This window comes from Echinops telfairi, unplaced genomic scaffold, assembly GCF_000313985.2.
Source record: "Echinops telfairi isolate 266 unplaced genomic scaffold, ASM31398v2 ScPeMD7_18;HRSCAF=68, whole genome shotgun sequence".
NCBI classification, from domain to species: Eukaryota; Metazoa; Chordata; class Mammalia; order Afrosoricida; family Tenrecidae; genus Echinops; species Echinops telfairi.
Window position 1 is genome coordinate 54,100,752 of NW_022103915.1, and position 15,984 is coordinate 54,116,735.

The 15,984-nt window shown below is 40.8% G+C and overlaps 1 protein-coding gene across 1 annotated transcript in view; it reads left to right on the forward strand.

The window, feature by feature from the left end:
- Positions 1 to 15,984, forward strand: part of ERO1A (endoplasmic reticulum oxidoreductase 1 alpha) — a 54,576-nt gene that overhangs the window by 18,368 nt on the left and 20,224 nt on the right. The window contains exons 7-9 of the mRNA XM_013003723.2: positions 7,660 to 7,780; positions 11,632 to 11,678; positions 15,136 to 15,147. Coding sequence (XP_012859177.2) covers positions 7,660 to 7,780; positions 11,632 to 11,678; positions 15,136 to 15,147 — 180 coding nt within the window. The remainder of the gene's footprint in view (positions 1 to 7,659; positions 7,781 to 11,631; positions 11,679 to 15,135; positions 15,148 to 15,984) is intronic.

Consider the following 15,984-nt stretch of genomic DNA (forward strand, 5'->3'; position numbering starts at 1 on the left):
TTGTTTTCTCCTCCAGATTGCTCATCCAGCATGTCCTATCCAGACAGACCTGCGGAGACAACAACATGTACAAAAACAAGACAGAACAAAACCAAGCAACAATGTACAACAAAACAGCAAAAACATCAAGCCATGACAAAGAACAAATTAAAACATACCAAGAAAGAAAAGCTTGTAGTTAGTTCAAGGATCGCTGGGCTTTAAGTGTGTTTTCCAGTCCAGCCTGTTGGGGCACCATGCCCTGTCCCCAAAGTCCACCCTCATCATTCCCTGAGGATCTTGCTGCTCCCCTCCCCTGCTGTTCCGCTGCCCTCCCCCAGTGCTTTGCCTCAGTGTGGCAGGATCAGATCGGGTGCAATTCCCACACTGTGTCTCTAGTGTTGTCCCCCGCAGGGCCATGGGTCAGTGAGGGGTATCATGTCTCATAGTGGGTCTGGCCATGAGGTCCTCTCTGTGAACTGGCTGCTCTAATTGGGGTCATCGTCCTCAAGGCCTGGTGGGCCAGGATGGGTGCACACATCTTTTAGAAGGACAGAGTTCAACCAATTATATTCTACTTTTGACCCCAACATTCCTAACCTTCCCACATGTAGAACACATTCATCCAGTACATTATCCCCCAAATCTTCAATCAATACTGAGTCCAAACTCTCCTGGGGCAAAATTCCTCTTCATCAAACTTCATCTAGAATACAAGGTATGTTTCCAAATTTCAATGGTGTGACAGGCACAAAGGAGATATTACCATTATAAATAGAAATCGCAGGTCTCCAGCAAGTCCCTCAGATCATCTGGGCAAGGGCACTGCTCTCCAAATTCTGGGTGTTGGTCATACTCTCTAGAGTCTGTGTGGAGGTCCCTTGACCCTGTTAGTCATTTCTACCTCCCCATCACTGGACAGCAGTTTTGCTCCCTTGGCTTGGTGTGGCCCCAGTCTTATTCCCTCTTGACTGGTGACCCTACCTTCAGGCCCAGTGGGCCTCATTCTGACCCTCAGGCCTGGCAGTCTTGCTCCCTTTGCTTTGGGCAGTAGGTCAGGCTCCATCCCCCTGGTACTTATGCTCAGCAGCCTCACAGGCCAGAACTGGGTGAGTGAAGATAGAACTCTTTGAAGCCTAGGAGTCTGTGGCCCCATCCTTTGAAACTCGAGCAGCCTATGGTTCTACCATTTGAAACCCAGAGGTTGTGACCCTATCTTTTGAGACCAAAGCAGATGTGTTTCCCAAGCTCCTGGTTTCCCCAGCTCCTGCTTCCCGATTCCTTGACCTCTTGACACCTCAAGCGTGGGGCGGGCACAACTACTTCCTTACCTATTCCCTTCCTGGGCAAGTGTGACAACATTCTTTAGTGCTATGTGCCAGAAACACCTCATTCAGCCTGAAGGTGCTGAGTTCTCTTGTTCTCTGAGTCAGCAAGCCTAACTCGACCATCTAGTGACTAGAGTCACCCCACTCCACCAGAAAGCCGTCTGCCCCGAGGCACTCAGCTCCCTTGTTGAGTTAGTTGGGTAGGTTGACTCCCACTCAGTCTCTTACTGTTCTGCCCTGTTTCTCTGCCACTGCTTCGTGCTGACTGTGCCATCTCGGGTGTTACATCTCACCTTGTTTCCTCCTGAGCTCTACCCTTCAGGCCCATATCTGCACTAACGAGCCCTTCAAGCTACCTGGACTTTGACGCCTGTTGTTCGGTGCAGTTGAGGACGTGCCGACTCACAGCTCCGATCTTATGTTCAACAGAGTGGAACACTGCCCAGTCCTTGCACCATCTTACAATTGTTCTTATATTTGAGCTCATTGTGCTTTTACTGCTAGGAACCTGTAAATGCTGCTCATTACCCAACTCCAAAATTGCTTCTATATTTTAGGAATTTGTTAGAGCAGAACCCCACTTTTCTGGCAACAAATTCTGTCCTTATTATCTAGTCTTGCTACAGAACAGATGTACTCCAAGTAGATGCCTTTACAAATAGAAATGAATCCTTTCACAGTTGAGGAGGATAGGAGTCTGAGTCATTGGCCTAGCCAAATGGACACATGATTTTGGGACACACTCCATGAGAATCCCTTATTCCTAATTACAAAGTCTAAAAATGCAACTTTTCTTCCTTAAGTTTATCCCAGACTCATTTAATGTGAATAATCACTTTTCATTGTTTGATTAAAGGGTCCTGCCCTACTGGGATAACATTTGATATTTATTATAAGCACTATATTAATCTTTTTTAAATCTACAAAGTTCTTAATTCCCCGACATGCTCAGAGCCAGGGTTTTTGGATCAGGGATTGTGAATTCATGCTGAGATTTTTATTTGCCTTAAAGGGAGAAAGTCTTTCCCCACCCCGATTACTTTGTCAGCTTTTTCATAAGAGTTCTTTGGATTTGAACGTTATTATGTGAAATAAAATTACATTTATAACACCAGGTTTTTTTTTAGACCTGTAGTATTAAAAGGAAGAATGATAACATGTAAACGTCTGTTAGGAAAGTATCCTCTTGAGACTCCATGGCTGAATTCATGTGTGTGAACTGAGGATGGGAAGTCCACATCTAAGATGAGGATCTAGGTGTCTTCAGTGGGTCACTTGCCTTTTGTATTTGTTTCATCTGTTCAGGGGAGGGGAGGAAAAGACATGTAACAGCTTTTTAAAGGAATAAATAATGTAGGTTCAGATTAGAAGGTATAAGTCTTTATTAGAAATTTGAGCTTTTCTTGTATGGCAAAATACATATTTTTAGTAACATGTGCAAAAATATAGACTCATAGTAATATGTATTTTTTAAGTTAGGGAGAGAAGCACTATTTGGCATAAAATTCCGAGGCAACTGTTTATTTCTTTAATTAGCTCAAATTGTAAACATTTAAATAAGGCTTTTGGTGTTTTTTTTTTAAACTACTAGATCTCTCTGACTCTTTCCCTCTGTCATCAAGTTGTGACCTATAGGACAGAACAGAATTTAGCATTTTTGAGGCTGTGAATCTTTACAGGAGCAGACAGCCTCACCTTTCTTCCCTGGGAGTGGCTGGTGGATTTGAACTACTGACCTTGTGGTTAGCAGCCCAACTTTAAAAAAAAAAAACTTTTATTGGGGCCTCTTACATCTCTTATCACAGTCCATACATTCCTCCAATGTTTCAAGCACATTTGCACATATGCTGCCCTCATCATTTTCAAAGCATTCTCTTCCTACTTGAGCCCCTGATATCAGCTTCCCATTTTCTTCCCTCTCCCTCCCCTGCCCCCCTCCCTCATGAATCCTTGATACGTTATAGATTATTTTTTCCATATCTTACATCGTCCTCCATCACCGCTCACCTACTTTTCCGTTTTTGTGCCCCTGGGCGGGGGTTCTAGTTGATCCTTGTGATCTGTTCCCCTTTCTCCCCCCACCCTCCCCTATTCCTCCTGGTATCTCTACTCTCCTTGTTGACCCTGAGGGGTTTATCTATCCTGTATTCCCTGTGCTGCAGGCTCTTATCTGTAGCAGTGTGCATGTTCTGGTCTAATCCGATTTGTAAGACAGAATTGAGATCATGATAGTGGGGGGAAGGAATTACCAAAAAACTAGAGGAATGTTGTGTGTTTCATTGGTGCTATACTGCACCCTGACTGGCTCATCTCTTCCCTGTGACCCCTCTGTGAGGGGATATCCATTTGTCTTACAGATGGGCATTGGGTCTCCACTCCATGCCCCTCTCCCGACAATTCACCTTTGGTATGGTTTTATTCTGAGTCTTGGATGCTTCATACCTGATCCCATCGACACCTCATGATCACACAGACTGATGTGCTTCTTCCATGTGGGCATTGCTGCTTCTCAGCTAGATGACTGCTTGTTTATCTTCAAGCCTTTATGACCCCAGATGCTGTATCTTTTCATAGCTGGACACCATCAGCTTTCTTCACCTCATTTGCTTATGCACCCATTTCATCTTCAGTGATCATGTCAGGAAGATGAGCATCACAGAATGCAGGATTGTTAGAACAAAGTGTTCTTGTGTTAAGGGAGTACTTGAGTTGAAGCCCAATGGCCATTTGCAACTTTAATTCTTACCATATAGATATGCGTACATTGTTCTATTCCCCTATTATATATATATTTACATGCACATGCCTGTATTTAGGCCTCTATAAATGTCCTTTGCCTCCTAGTTCTTTTCTCTATTTCCTTTTACTTTCCTCTTGTCCCACCATCATGTTCGGCCTTCATTCGAGTTTAGTAATTCCCACTAGGCATCATACGACCTTCCTTCCATTGATTTTGGTTCACTTGTTGTTCCCTTGTCCCCTGGGTTGGGTCCCCCCCCCCCAATTCCTTTCTCCCAATTCCCCCCGGAACCATTGGTCCTGTTCTTTTCATCTCCGAATTAATTATCCTGCCTATCTTATCTAGGTAGACATGCAGATACATTAATAAGTGCAAAAACCAGGCAAAGCCAAATAAAATAACAAAGGAAGTCAAAACCAACAAAACAATAACAACAACAGCAGAAAGCAAGAACAAAATAACAATAACAAAAAGAAAGCCACTGACAAAATGGAAAAGCCTAAAAATACTTCAAGGTTGTTGGCCTTTATGAGTGTTTTCCAGTCGAGTCTGATGAGGTGCCACACTCTGTCTCCCAAGTCTATTTTTGGTATTCCCCGAGGGTTTCATCACTCTGCTCCCCCTGCTGCATGTCCTCAGTGCCTTGCCCAGCATGATGGGGCCACACCGTGCACTACTCCCGCACTGTGTCTCCAGTGAGCAGCCCAATTTTTAATCCATTGTGCCACCCAGGCTCCTAAAGTAGATATTGATACTGAGCATTATTTATGTATCTTTGAGAAACCGGGGTTTGTTTATTATGTTTTGCTACCCAGCGACAGCACATGTAGACTCACCTGAGACGGACAGGGCTATCTCTGAACTAGATGGGTTCATGTTAATATTGCTCTTTAAAGTTCTTATATTTACTTCATCTACTTAGTTTAATTGCCACTTCTGTTTTGGGATCTCTGCTATGCTGTCATTGTGTTGTTCTAGAAGTAACTTCCCCTTTATTTATGCCTCTAGTATACTTAAATGAAAAAAATAAATGGGAAGAAGTACGTATTCCTTTTTTTAAATATAATTTTATTGGGGGCTCTTACAGCTCTTATCACAATCCATCCATCCATCTGTTGTATCGAGCACATTTGTACATGTGCTGCCATCATCATTTCAAAACATTTTCTTTCCGCTTGAACCCTTGGTGTCAGCTCATTTCCCCGCCCCCGGAAGTCGGGATTCTTGAAGGCCGAATGGAGTCTCTTGTAAGTCCCTTTGTGCCCAGGCTTGTGTCATCTATCTTGATTGCCTGTCTTAAGCCTTATAGATGAGTTGGGTATTAAATACTTTCACAAAGCAGCTGGAGGACTGGGGCCATCTTTTTTGCTTTGAAATGACAACGTATTACAGAAAGCTATAGGGCATAAGAAATGAAAAAAAGAACCAGTATCACACAAGTTTCTATGAGTGTGCTTCCTTATCTGCCCGTGTATAAGAGAGCTCTGGTGGCACGATGAGATAAGCTAACTGTAAGGATAGCACTTCAACCCCATTAGCTGTTCTGCAGGAGAAAGGTGAGTCTGTCTGTTCCCCTTTAAATTCATAGTCTTAGAAACCCTATATTGGGTTGTTATGAGTCAGATTTGACTTGATGGCAGTGGGAACATATATACACCTGTCTGCAAGTGGATTTTCTGTAATGCTCTTTTCATATTATTAAATAGCCTTTGTATTTAACAGTTTTATTACCAATACTCTCAACTAACATTTATTATACCCCATCATTGTTCTGTGTGGTCGAATTGTCAGGTAGGTGTTGGACTACTAACAGTGAGGTTGTAAGGCCTCTCTCTCTCTCTCTCTCTCTCTCTCTCTCCATTGGATTGATGCCGCCACCTGGGGACCCTAAAGCACAGGGTACAAATAGTCCATGGGTTTCCAAGACGAACTCCTTACGGGAGTTGCAAACTTTTTTCTCCTACGAAGTGGCTGGTGGTTTCAAACTGCTGACTGGGCAGTTAGTGCCCAACTGTAACCCATTATGCTACCAGGACCCCACCCCCCCACCCCACCTTTTTTTAATCATCTTGTTGGGGGCTTGTACAACTCATCACAATCCCTACATCCATCCATTGTATCGAGCACATTTGTACATTTTTTGCCATCATCATTCTCAAAACATTTTCTTTCTACTTGAGTCCTTGGTATCAGCTCCTCATTTCCCCCCATCCCCCTCCTTCCCTCCATCATGAACTGTTGATAATTTATAAATTGTTATTATTATTTCATGTCTTACACTGTCTGATGTCTCCCTTCACCCACTATTCTGTTGTCTGTCCCCCCGGTTATATGTAGATCATTGTGATCGGTTTCCCCTCTCTCCCCCCACCTTTTCCTTAACTTCCTGGTATTACTACTCTCAATATGGGTCCTGAGGGGTTTATAGGCCCTGGATTCCCTGTGTTTCCAGCTCTGATCTGTACCCGTATACATGCTCCGGTCTAGCTGGATTTGTAAGGTAGAATTGGGATCATGATAGTGGGGGAGAGGAAGCATTAAAGAACTAGAGGAAAGTTGTGTGTTTCATCAGTGCTACATTGCACCATGACTGGCTCGTCTCTTCCTTGTGATCCTTCTGTAAATGGATGTCCAGTTGTCTCCAGATCGGCTTTGGGTCTCCACTCCACACTCCCTCTTGTTCACAATGATAAGGTTTTTTGTTCTGGGTCTTTGATGCTTGATACCTTATCCCATTGCCATCTCATGATCACATAGGCTGGTGTGCTTCTTTGATGTGGGCTTTGCTGCTTCTCAGCTAGATGTCCGCTTGTTTATCTTCAAGCCTTTAAGACCTCAGATGCTATATCTTTTGATAGCTGGGCACCATCAGCTTTCTTCACCACATTTGCTTATGCACCCATTTTGTCTTACCAGGACCCCTCTTGATGACACTTAGGCACAGAGAATTTACAGAACCTTCCCAAACACACAGCCAATAAACTACTGGGTGGTTCCTAGTCCAAGTCATCTGGCTCCAGAGCTCAGGCCCCTAACTATTAGCTATGATGAACATTTAGGTTGCTTCCAGTTTTGCCTCTTATAAATAACACTGGCATGATAATCCTGCATGTCCTCCCCCTGCTCCCCCATGCCATATTTAGGATTATGTGTTTGGGATAGCGGGATCTTGGATCCTAGTGGTGATCATCTAAGAAGAAAGTATTTGGTAGTCAGCAATGGACCTGCATGTGCCAGTGCGCTTGCATATGGAAACGAGAAATGATGCTAACACGATTCCATTTACCTTGGTTGCTGATGCTTGCTGTTAATGAGGGAGGGAAGTGCATAGCATATCTTTCGGGTAGCTGATTGGAATTTAATGACAATGATACTTTGGTTTTAAGAGCCACATATTTTTATTTCTCACTATTTCTAAAATCAGGATTTTTTTTCTTGTAACCAATGGTTGTGTTTATTCTTCCTTTTTTTCTTTTTCTGAGAAGTTGTTTTAAAATCTTAGTTGCATTCTTACATTTTTGATGCCTTAGAATCACTGGGATACAGTTGCGTGTAATAGCTTTCAAAGACAGCAAAGAAAAGAAAGGGTTAGTAAAACATTTTGTCTTCCAGATATACAATCTCCTGATGCTGAATATGTAGATTTGCTCCTTAATCCGGAGCGTTATACAGGTTACAAGGGGCCAGACGCTTGGAAGATATGGAATGTCATCTATGAAGAAAATTGTTTCAAGTATGTATTCTTTTCATCTAGAGATCCCTGTAAGATGTTTCTATTTCCCCTTAATATGAACAAAATTATAGTGATTATAAATTATAAATGAAATTTACGGTGTTAATGAATGTTTGGACACAGAAATGTACCGAATCATTAACTTAATTCAATTCTGATTTGACTAAAACTGCAGAAATGAATTTCAACAAATCTTTCTTCTTTAAAATATTGAGAATCTTAAACCTGTGGAGTATCATACTCAGCTTCCATTCCTTGAGTGGATTATAGAATCTTATTTTACAGACAAGCTAACCCAGAGCCAGAGAGGTTTACTTAATTTCCAAAGATCATGTACCGTATTTTTGCACAAATAATACATACATTACACATTACATGCCAAAAAAAATGATCGTTTGCATCCAGGCATGCATTACTATCTTCATTTCCTCATTCTCTTTCTAATGTCCGGTATTCCGCAGTCACCACTTGTTGGCCAGGTTGTCTTACTGTAGTGGTTTCTGTGTGGTTACGGACCTGGAAGCTCTGTCACTGGTATTTCAAAGACCAGCAAGGTCACTCAAGGGGAAGAGGTTTCAGCAGAGTTCCAGACTAAGAATAAACCACAAAGGAGGAATACGCCATAATTTCTGAGGACGTAACCACTCCACACCTCAGGAAGAGCAACAGAACACTGTCAGATACAGTGCTGGCAGATAAGCCCCTGAGGTCAGACGGCGCTCCAAATAGGCTGGAGGGAGAGTCAGCAATAATGATGTGAATGGAATAAAGCCTTAGATGTAAAGCCTTTGGAACCTTCATTTGCTGACGAGGCTGAAAAAAATCTATTTATCTTTGGAACTTGGAATGTATGAAGTGTGGATCTAGGAGAATTGGAAGTCATCAAAAATGAAATGGACCACATAAAGGTTGATATCTTAGGCAGTAGTGAACTGAAATGAACTGGCATTGTCCATTTAGAATCAGACAATCAGGTGGTTTACTGTACCAGGCATGAAAAATTCAAGAGGAATGGCGTCGCTTCAAAAAGGACATTTCAAGATCTATCTTGAAATATAATGCTGCCTGTAATAGAATAATATCTATCTGCATATAAGGAAATCCAATCAACACAACGATTCAAATTTGTGCACTAATCACTAAAGCTTTCACCCAAACTTACTGCCGTCAAGTTGATTCTAACTCATAATAACTTGATAGGACAGGGTAGAACTACCTGTGTGGGTCTCTGAGACTGCATCTCTTTACAGGAGTAGAAAGCCTCATCTCTCTCCCTCAGAAGTGCTGGTGGTTTCAAACTGTTAACCTTGTAGTTAGCAATTCAACGTGTAACTACTATGCTACCAGGACTCCTTGCTAAAGCTTGTGTGGAAGAAATTGAAGAATTCTACCAACGTCTTCAGTATGAACTTGCTCAAACATGCAGTCAAGATGCATTGATAGTTATTGAAGATTGGAATTCAAAGTTGGAAACAGAGGTAGGAACAGTATTTGGAAAATAGGGTATTGTTGACAGATATCAAGCTGGAGAACGCATGGTAGAATTTTACAAGACCAATGACTTCTTCACTGCACATACATTTTTTCAACAACACAAATGAGGACTGTCCATTTGGTCTTCCCCATATGGGACACACAGAAATCAAATTGACTACATCTCTGGGAAGAGATGATGGAGATGTTGAATATCAGCAGCCAAGACAAGGCCAGGGGCTGACTGTGGAACAGACTATCAATTGGTCACGTGTAAGTTAAAATGAAGAAAATTACAAGTCCACGAGAGAGAGCCAGATTATGACCTTGAGAATCTTCTACTTGAATTTTGAGAACATCTCACTATTGACAGAAGACCTGATGGGCTGTAAGGAACATAAAGTTCGTAATGCACTGAAGAAAGCAGAAGAACATTAGAAAGACAGGACAGAAAGAAAAGGCCAAAGTGGATGTCCAAAGATATTCTGAAATTTGCTTTTCATTCTAGAATAGCTAAAGCAAATGGAAGCCATGATGAAATAAAAGAAAACTCACTGCCATTGTGTCAATTCTGATTCTATGGGGAAATATTGAACAATGCAGGAAGTGTCTAAAGAAGATGGAAAGAATATACAGAGGCACTGTATCAAAAAGAAATAGTTGACATTCCGCCATTTCAAGAGAGAACACACAATCAAGACCCAATGGTACTAATGAAGAAGTCCAAGCTGCACTGATGGCATTAGCCGAAAGCAAAGCTTCAGGTATTGATGGCATGCCAGTTGAATTGTTTCAACATTCTGCTGAAGCTCTGGAAGCGCTCACTAGTTTATTTTAAGAAATTTGTAAGATAGGTTATCTGGCTAATTAACTGAAAGAGATCCATATTTCGCCCATTCCAAAGAAAGGTGACTCCATAGAATGTGGAAATTATTGAACAGTGTTATTAATATCACATGCAAGTAAAACATTGCTGAAGATCATTCAGTAACAGTTGCAGCAGTATATTGACAAGGAGCTGCCAGAGGCTAAGGCTGGATTCAGAAGAGGACGTGGAACAAGAGATAACTTTGTTGATATCAGATGGATCTTGGCTGAAAGTAGAGAATACCAGAAAGATGTTTACTTGTGTCTCATTGCTCATGCAAAGCATTCCACTATGTCAGTGGTTCTCAACCTTCCTAATACTTTGACCCTTTAATACAGTTCCTCATGTTGTGGTGACCTCCCCCCGAACCATAAAATTATTTTCGTTGCTACTTCATCACTGTAATTTTGCTACTGTTGTGATTTGGGCGACCCCTGTGAAACAGTCATTCATCCCCCCCAAAGGGTCGTGACCCACAGGTTGAGAACCACTGCACTATGTGGCCCATAAACTATGGGTAGCTTTGAGAAGAATAGGAATTCCAGAACACTTAATTGTGCTCATGCAGAACCTTAACATGAGTCAAGAGGCAGTTGTGTGAATAGAATAAGGGAACAACACTACATGGTTTAAAATCAAGAAAGGTGTTTGGCTATATTGACTTACTTTAAAGAGACTTTTATTTTTTTTTAAATGTGACCTAAAACAATGCAGCTTAAATGTTTGATTTGTTTAAAGTTATAACTGATCCCCATAATTGTTCTAATAATATAAACAGTGTATGAGGCAGTAAATGTATTATATTTAGTGTGTGGAAATATAGCATGCATATTGTTTTTCTCCTAAATACCACAAGTTGTGCAAATTTGAAAGTTCTAAGTTATGGCCATTAAAGCAACACCTACAGTTTGCTAACTCAATACATACTTATTTGATGATTTAAAAATATTATAGTGACTTAATAACTCTCCAGAGAACTTCTGAGTTTTATTACTATGATTTTCCTTTTTATTTAAATCATTACACATCTGATGGCCACAAGACAAATTGATATAGCTAGAATTACCCAAGTGGAAAAGAATCTGCCCACAATGTTTTTTGCCCCGTTTACATTTCAGTGCTTGTTTTGGATAATTAGTTATTTGCTTGCTCAAAAGCCTTTCAGTTTTGGGTTCACCCAATGTTGCGTGCTTGTGCGCTTGTTGATTCTAGGAAAGGAACTTGACATATTTCTCCCTCTGTTTGAAGAAGTAATTAGGAAATGACCTTCTGGCTGTTACAATGGGAACAGATTAGGAGCTATCATCTCTAAGCAAACAGCAACCACTCTCCCTTAAAACAATTAGAGAAAGTGAAATATTTCTGAATCTCAGTAAAACAATTTGATTTTGGATGGATATAGGCATGAAACAACTTTTAGAGATAATTTCCCCTTTACCTAAATAATGAAAATGTGATTTGTAGGATGAATATTTTATACTGTGAATATTTTATACTCTTTTATTTCTAGGCCACAGACAATTAAAAGGCCTTTGAGTCCTTTAGCGTCTCGTCAAGGTGAGTAATTGTTTGTGCTGTTCTGTGATTTATCAGACAGTGAACTTGGGTTAGGAGGAAGAGGGAGGCAATTGAAAGGTCTGCAAAAGCATTTGAGTTGATAGAACTCACAGTCCTGTTTCCACAGAATAATCGGTCTCATTCTTGCAGTAAATAGTTGGTTAAAATATACTGTAAAATGAGTATTTTCTTTTTTATTAATCATTTTGTTGGGGGCTCTTACAAATTTTATAACAATCCATCATTCAATTGTATTAAGCACACTTGTACGTATGTTGCCATCAGTACTTCCAAAACATTTTCTTTCTACTTGAGCCCCTGGGATCAGCTCCTCTTTTTTCCTCCCCTCCCCCCAAAATGAGTATTTTCGTAACATGCTTATAGTATTAGAGTATCATTACGTGGAGCTTAAGGAGATATGTTTATTTCTAAATGGATTTTGCAGATAAAACTAGCATGTGTTCATTTTTTCCTACTGTTTTCACTCATCTTCCTACTAAATGAATATCAAAATAGCCCACAACTTGAAGTAAATCACCTGTGCTGTGAGTCTGAGTTTGAATCCATACATCTTGATATGTTACAAACATATTTTATTTTCTAATTATACTCAATTGAAGGCCTAGCTGCAAATGTTGGGTCTCTTCTAAAGAACTTTCTTTGATCATGTTATTTCTCTCTGCCCGTTTCACTGCCGCATTTGATTAACTTAAAACTCATTTGCTAGAGCTGCTGGTTTTCCATAGTACTTTGGACATATGAGCAACATTATCTGTGTCACCTCTGACTCCGGAGCTTGGCACAAAAGAGATAGCTTAAATGAGCAGTGAAAATGGTTCTCCTCCGTTCATGGAAAGCCCGTGGCTGTGTACTGTTGATGAGGTGCGAGGCACGGTTTGGGAAGACAGGCTTGGCCAATGTGCGCTTGAAACCCATCGCAGTCGTGAGATCCACAACTGGCCACGGGCACAGCCGAGGGCTGGGCAGCGCGTCACTCTGTGGCGTTCGGGGTTGCCGCGAGTCAGAGTTTAGGTGCCCTGTTGCTGCCGTTGCGTTAGCTGCCATTGACCCGTGCTGGCACCATGCGCAAGGGGCTCTGGCTGCCTTCGTCCAGAGAGCTCCCACTGATTTTTGGAAGCAGATCTCCAGGCTTCCTCCTTAGCTTGTCTTCGTCTGGAGGCTTTGCTGTTCAGCACAGCAGCATTATGCTTCATGCCAGCCTCCAGTGATGGACCAGTGTGAGAGGTGTTTGAGGTGCGATGGCTGGGAATCAAAGCCGGACATCCTGGGCAGAAGGCAAGAATTTTACCATTAAATTACTAATATCTTCTTAGCTTCCATCAGTGGCTCCTCAGGAGAAAGACAGAGCTTTCTGCTCCCATAAAGACTTACAGCCTCGGAAACTCCCACGGGCAGTGAGTCAACATCAACTCACTAGCAGTGAACTTGCTATGGTTCCATAAACCCATAAACTAAATCCAGTGCCTCAAGTTAGAATAGGCGCCATACCAAGAACCAACCGCATGGCCTTTGATTCTGACTGGGCCAGCAGGACAGAGTAACATGACCCCTAGGATTTCCGTGGTGGTTACACATTGGGCTGCGATCTGCCTGGTCAGCGGTTGGAAACCAGCAGCTCCATGGGAGAAAGACGAGCTTTCTACTCCTGTAAGCAGTTAGTCTCAGAAACCCACAGGGGGTCCTTATGCGTCAGCATTGACTCAATGGCAGTGAGAGAGAGAACATGTTTGTGTATAAGCTGACAGCCTCATTTTTCTTCCACAGAGCACTTGATAGGCTTGAACCACCGCCCTTTTGATTAGCATCTGAGGGCTTGTTTAATGTGACACCAGGCCTCTTTCATAGGGGTCATGGGAGACATCAAATTAAAGTTCACAAATTCTGTTCAACCTATTATAAGAAAAGGGCTTGTTGAATAAACCATGTCATTGTATGATTTCAGACTTTTTCCTTTGGAAATAAATATCCGTGTTTACTTTGAATATGTGCTTACTGTGAAAAATCTCCCCTGCACTTTTAGTAAATGTGTATGGTTTTCATTTTAAAAATTTATTTGAAGAGATGCTGATCTCATACAGTCAATAAGTATAAAGATCCTGCTGAAAAGTGAAGAGATTACATCATTCTCTAACTGCTGGCAGACCGGTTTCTCTTAGATTAGAAATGAAAGAAAATCTTTAAACAAGGCTTTAAGGTTAAGGAGTCACATGCATTGACTCAGTGAAACTATTGATTTCATATAAGATGAAATGTAGGTTCATAGACAAGAGATGATCTTCACTATGCAGTCACATCATGACTTGATAGTTTAATTAACCACCCTCACATATCTTAAAGATAAATGTGAGCAGTCTGCAATGTTTATCACGAGTAGACTGACTAAATGAGTTTTGGCATATCCCCATACAGGAATAAAACTGGGAGCTCTGGTGGCATGGTGGGTTAGGTGTTAGGTTGCTAATTGTAAGGGGTTAGTGTGCAGTTTGAAACCTGCAGCCTCTCTGTAGGTGAACAGTGAGGATGTTTGCTGCTGTGAAGATGTACTGTCTTAGAAACCCACGGGGGCAGTTCTACTTTGTCCTGTAGGGTTACTATGAGGTGGAATTGACTGTATTGCAGTGAATTAGAGAATAAAGCCACCGTGTTACAATAAATTTTTATTCATTTATATTATAAATAATCAATAGTCTGTTGGGTAAAAAATAAAGCAAGTTTGTGAGTATATGTGTAATATAGTTTTATGAAATCTATCATCTAATTACTTATGCAAACACTAAAATGTAAATGTATTTATCTTTGGATCAGGGAGTTATGATTGCTTTTTTATTTCTTTGGTTTCATTTTTGAAACAACAGGTGCCTGCAATGAGCATATATTATTTTTATAATCATGTAATGATTTTTTAAGAAATGGACAATAAATGAGCGGCTACACATAAATGGTGTATTGTGCATAATTCCAGCCTTACACATCGACTTTAAAAAGTGTTCATGATTGAGGTGAATTTCTCTAATGCCAGTCTGGAGAACCGAAAGCAGTAACACAGACCTTTAACAGGAACGGTGCCAGCTTTAGGATAAGTAAGTGTGCTGTCTGCTAGCCAGCTAGCAGTAAATCTGGAAGATATTTAATGGTACTCTTAGACGATGGATTAGATTTTTCTCTTCTGTCAGCCTATATTAAATCTTATGTGAGTTGAAACTATTCTTTCTCTGGATGCCAGATGACATCATGTCATCAAACCAGGCACAATTCAAATCGTGCAGTCACAAGAGTGGCACATTAAGGTTTTCCTTATATGGAAGAAATGATGGTTTAAAATGAACCAGTATTGAACAGTCTTGTTTGTTTTTGTTTTTTTTAATGAAAGTATAGCATGTTAAAATGTATATATAGAAGGAGTTGGTAGTAATGAACATTTTATTTTCTTTTTCAGGGAAAAGTGAAGGTAAGTATAAATGTCTTCATCATACATTCTATATGAACATGCTTATAGATGTTTATTATGGAAAACTTTGTCCTCCTTACTTCTGAGCCCGGAGGTGAAAGCACAAGTTAGGGGATCGGAGCTATGCCTGGGCACAGGTGCTGGAAATCCCTCAGTAGACGACAGGAAGGCCTCCAGGCCTCCAAGAGGAACAACGTCCTCTCTTCTTCTCTAGGCCTTCTGGACATGATCAGAGAGGTCCTGGGTGGCACCAAAGGTTAAGGCTTGGCTAGTAGCTGAAATGTTAGAGGTTTGAAAATATTTTTTATGATGTGCTTCCAAAGTTGATTGTACTGAAAATCCTATGGAGTGCAGTTTTATTCTGGAATATGGGGGGCTCCATGAGCCCCTCCAATGAGTCTGCTGGCCATTCTTACGTATCTTTGTCAGCATTAAATAGTCTTATGTTTTTAGCTTTACTAATGTGATAGGTAAAAATAACTTTAGTGATTCAATTTGCATTCCAATTGTGAATTGAACAATCTTGATGTCCTTGCCATACATATTTTTTCATTGTGATATTTAGCCTTCCCCCTGCCCCAGTGGCATTTTTATTAAGCTTATGAGCCTTTTCTATATTAAGGATATCATCCCTTTGTTGTATTTGCTACATACAATTTTATTCAGTTTGTTGTTTGCATTTTGTATGAAATTTTCAGACAAACATGTTTATATGTCTAATTTATTGTCTATTTCTTTTTTTTTTTTAATTAATCAATTTATTGGGGCTCATACAATTTATCACAATACATAGATCAATTGTGTAAAGCACATCTATACATTTGTTGCCCTCATCAT